This window comes from Charadrius vociferus, unplaced genomic scaffold (genome assembly GCF_000708025.1).
Source record: "Charadrius vociferus isolate BGI_N301 unplaced genomic scaffold, ASM70802v2 scaffold613, whole genome shotgun sequence".
Lineage (NCBI taxonomy): Eukaryota > Metazoa > Chordata > Aves > Charadriiformes > Charadriidae > Charadrius > Charadrius vociferus.
The window spans coordinates 153,304-157,896 of record NW_009647757.1 but is presented as its reverse complement, the minus strand read 5'-3'; the positions used below and the strand labels follow the sequence as shown (position 1 = coordinate 157,896).

The 4,593-nt window shown below is 55.5% G+C and overlaps 1 protein-coding gene across 1 annotated transcript; it reads right to left on the bottom strand.

Moving 5' to 3' along the window:
• Positions 1-1,969: 1,969 nt before the first annotated feature.
• On the bottom strand, positions 1,970-3,215 carry NR0B2 (nuclear receptor subfamily 0, group B, member 2). The gene is made up of 2 exons (XM_009882220.1): positions 2,672-3,215; positions 1,970-2,250 (listed from the first exon to the last, which is right to left on the bottom strand). Exons 1-2 carry the CDS (start codon positions 3,213-3,215, stop codon positions 1,970-1,972), a joined length of 825 nt encoding a protein of 274 aa, XP_009880522.1.
• Positions 3,216-4,593: the final 1,378 nt, after the last annotated feature.

Genomic DNA, 4,593 nt, shown 5'->3' with positions numbered 1-4,593 from the left:
CTGGGGGTGTCCAGGCCTCCCCAGTGCCGTGCAGCATGGCCTTGTGCGAGGGGTCCTGGCCTTGCCCTCTTGGTAAAGTCCCAGTACTTCGCGTCCCTCGATGGAGGAGTGGCCCTGTGGTGACAGACCTGCCTCATGGGTAGCACCATGGGTGGGTGCCATGCTGGACAGGGGAGCCCGCAGCAATCCCCTGTCCCCAGGGGCTGGTGGGACCAGAGGCAGGATGGAGACAGGCAGCGGGGCTGTTGGGCATCCCATGTGCTGTGACTCAGGCACACGTCACCGCGCTGCGTGGCTCAGGTCTGCCCGTGGCTGATGTGGGCCTGCAGAAATCATCTGGTGACTCACACACTCCCTCCCCGTGGAAAACGGCGGTCATGGGGCTGAGATCACCTTGGAAGCCATCCATCACCGTTCGGCAGCAGCGGTGAGAGGTGCAGGGACGGACTGACAAAGCAGTTCTTCCTCCCACTGGGCTGCTGGCTAAAATTCGAGGCGTTTCCCTGGGTAGGAGTGTGACGGGGCACAGGGAGGCTTTGTGCGGCTTTACCTGACACCTTGGCTGGGTCGGGCACAGCAAACGGGACGGTGTTTGTGCCTGTTGGTGGCTGCGTGCGTGGCCAGGTGAGTCAGAGCATCCACCTCCAACATCACCGCTGGGCCAGGAGCCCTTGAGGCAAGGCTAAATGCCTGGAGAAAGGCACGAGGCGTGGACGGGCTTCAATCCCGCTGCCTCTGCGAATTTCTGTCTGCTGGGCGCACCGAGGGGTTTAGTGCCATGGGGCTGTTCATCAGACAGCTCTGACATCGCAACACTCCCTTCCCATGGTGAGGCAGATGGATTTTTATGGAAAGCCCTTTTTCCTTCGAGTGTCAATTCCACCCCAGGCCTGCAGCTGGTTTTTCTAACCCCCCAGAGACTTAACACCACCTCTAAAAAGTCACCACCAGGTTCCAAAATGTAAAACATTTTATTAAAAAAATAATTTACTGCATCTTATATACAAACAGCAAGAACGTTTACTTATAAAATACTGACATCTAACGTGTTGCCGAAGCTGCAGGCAGGAGGAGCAAGCTCTCCAGGTGTGCTACGTGCGCACCCGGCTGTAACTCAAGGGAGGGACATTTGGTTCTACCACTAAACCAGCTCCGCTCATCTCCACAGCATTGACAGCTCAGGGTTCACTTACTGTCTCACAAACGAGATAACCCCACAGCCCAAGATGATGGGTAATAGGTTTAGGCACTCTTAGGTAAACCCACTGCCCTGCGAGCAGTTCTGTTGTATTTCATGGCATTATGGAGAAAAGATAGAATCTAAGAAAAGGTAGGAGGGGTGAATCTGCACACCCTGTAAGATGTAATACTCTGTCTTTTTTCCCTCTTGGTGCCTGAGGAAGATCCTCCATCAATATTTCTAAGATTTCAAGCACAATAGACAGACCAAGACTTCACCCAGAGCTAATTCCATAATGTTTGCATTCGGCAAGCAATCCCACTGAAGACATGTTACTCAGTGTGCCTAAACACTGCAGAAGCAATCCCTTAACTGAGGACAAACCTCATCTCTTGGAGTTAACAGCAAAACGCACATTGAAATGGGACCAAGGATTCATTGAGTAAAAACCGGGACCTGGCTCTAACCTGACCTGTTCTGTGGTCTTTTTGCAGGTGGCTGAGCTGCTCTGGCTGCAAACAGGGAAATAAACTCCTCACCCGCACACGTGCTCCCTGAAACGGAGACCAGCACAGGCGGAGCAGGAGCTGCTGTAAACGTTTGCTGAACCAAAGCGGATTCTCTCTGTGCTCTGCTGCAGCCTGGCTGAATCCTCAGCCTCAGTCCTACCGAAACGCACAGTTCCCCGCAGAGTCCAGAGTGTCTGGCTAAATTCCCGCTCCCAGATTTGCTTTGCTGCTCAGTGAGGCGTGGGGAGCATCCATGGGGCCATCGGCCAAGCGCAGCGGCTCAGCACGCCATGCGTGCTGCCGGAGCCAGCTGCCTGCTGGTTATTTCATACAGCATTTCCACGATGAGCTCAACAATGTCCGCATTGCCAATGATGGGTCGGAAGAAGAGATCCGTGATGAGGGTGGGAGGGATCGATTTTAAGGTGGAGGAGACTAGCAAAATGTGGGCAAAGCGGCCCTGGTCCTCGGGGTGCAGGGGCTGGAGGACTTCCTGAAGTGCTCTCTGGGCTTCCCGCTGGAGGCTCTCGATGTACAGGGCGGCTTTCAGCCCAGGAACATCTGCCGAGGGAGAGGAGAAAAAGCCGGTGATGAGAGAGGCTGGAAAACAGCCCCAAGTTTCTCCCATTCCCATCCTTCCCCTTCCCCATTTCTCAGAAGGGATCTCTGAGGCTACACTAATGAGATGTACTCAGCAGTACCAAAACGTAGCTATTCCAGGGATGCCGTTTGAGGGAGGAAAAATAGTTAAGTGGGGAAGCACGTGCTTTACAAAGTAAATCCCGGGGTACTTTATTGTCTGCAGGACAGGCAAAGGTCTCTGGCTTTTTCCACTACATTTGACATCCCTCCTCCCCGCTTCCCGGTGCATTTGATAATGATCAGTGTTAAGGAGAATGTAACCAGCCCACCCCGCTCTCATGCCTGCCCGCGCCCTGAACGTCTCTGAGCCAAGAGGTGCATGTTCAGATGCTGAACTCACTGGGATTGAAGAGAATGGCTCCCTTCAGGTAGGCGTATTCCTTGGGGCTCAGGTCCAGCCTCCAAAAGGCGTTGAGGCAGCACTGCAGCCGCTGCACGGCAGCCAGCGTGGGCTGCGTCCGCTCAGGCTCCTGCTGTTTACTTTGGCCATCAAGGAGGATCTTCTTGAGCATGCTGGGGGCCGGGGTCTCCATCACCTCGAAGGTCACCATCTCCTGTACCAGTCCCAGGAGGAAGAGGGGAACCCAGCAGCTGTCCAGCAGCAGGAGTTGATCCTCTCGCGGCAGCAGCTGGAAGGCAGGGAGGTTTTTCATGAAGCTGATGGTTTTTACCAGCACGTTGGAGGCCGCCTGGCAGGTGATATGGGGTGTGCGGAGGCAGACGGTGCGGCGCTGGTGGCAGAGGCAGCGCTGCTGGGCTGAGCTGCGGCCACCCCGGCTGTGGTTGAGGTTCTGACTGAGGAGGGTGTAGAGGATGGCGGTGTGCTTGTCTTCGCTGTTGCACTGGCACCTCTCACAGTCCATGTCCATGCTGCTGGTGGTCATAGCTGAGCCAGGCGGATGAATCCTCAGCGAAACTCAGTTCCCGCTACAGCAGATAGTAGAGAGACGTAAAATCCCTCCCAAATCTCCCCGTCCTCCCAGCTCTGCCAGCCCACAGCTGCTCAAACCAGCTCTTATAAGGCTGGGCCACCAGTGAAACACCCCTCCACAGCCTTGACCGCTCTGTGATTAAGCGGTCCTCATTAAAAAAAAAAACCAAACAGCCAGCCGTCCCTGGGCTGATTGGCTGGGGCAAACACGTTCTCCATATGGCGTCAACGGCCGTTTTCTCAATGAAGCGCCAGCGGCACGGGGAGGGGGACAGTGGGTTGGGTGGCCTTATCGCGATTACCCAAACAGTATAAACAAAGTCATTAACCCGGCCTGTACCATGGCACCAAGGCCCCATGCTGTCATCAGGCAGGTGTCACTGCCAGGAGGTTCATACACACACACACAGAGCGCACTCGTCTGGGCCCTGTGTTCAGCAGCCTTGGAAAGAGCAACCTGGAAGTCGTTTTATCAGCGGCTGTTTGCCTAACCTTGCTGACAGGAGACTTGTGTTGTTACGGTCAGGGAAGAGAAACCCAGTGAACCGGTTTTTTTTAGCAGTCAATCCTAGGCAGGGCCCATCGGTTTGTATCTTTCTGAGGAGATGCAGGTCAGGGGAAGGGCAAATTCTCAGATTTTCACCTTGAGTAAGAAGGTGGATAGGGAATTGGCTGGACAGCCACAGTCAGAGAATTGCAGTCAATGGCTTGATGTCTAAGTGGCAGCCAGTGACGACTGGAGTTCCTCAGGGGTCAGTACTGGGACCGGTGCTGTCTAACATCTTTGTGAGCGACACAGACAGTGGGACTGAGTGCACCCTCAGCAAGTCTTCTGACAACACCAAGCTGTGTGGTGTAGCTGACACACTGGAGGGAAAGGACACCATCCAGAAGGACCGGGACAGGGGGGAAGAGGTGGGCCCATCTGAACCTCATGAAATTCAACAAGGCCAAGTGTAAAGTCCTGCCCGGGGGTCAGAGCAACCCCCAGCACAAACACAGGCTGGGTGGAGGATGGGTGGAGAGCAGCCCTGAAGGAGAAGGACTTGGGGGTGTCGGTGGATGAGAAGCTCAACACAAGCCAGCAACGTGCACTCGCAGACCAGAAAGTCGACAGCATCCCAGGCTGCATGCCCAGCAGTGTGGCCAGCGGGGCGAGGGAGTGGATTCTGCCCTTCTGCTCTGCTCTAGGGAGAATCTCCTCTGCAGTGCTGCCTCCAGCTCAGGGGCCGCCAACAGCAGAAGGACACAGACCGGTTGGAGCGGGACCAGAGGAGGCCCCCGAGATGCTGGGAGGGCTGGAGCCCCTCTGCTGGGAGGACAGGCTGGGA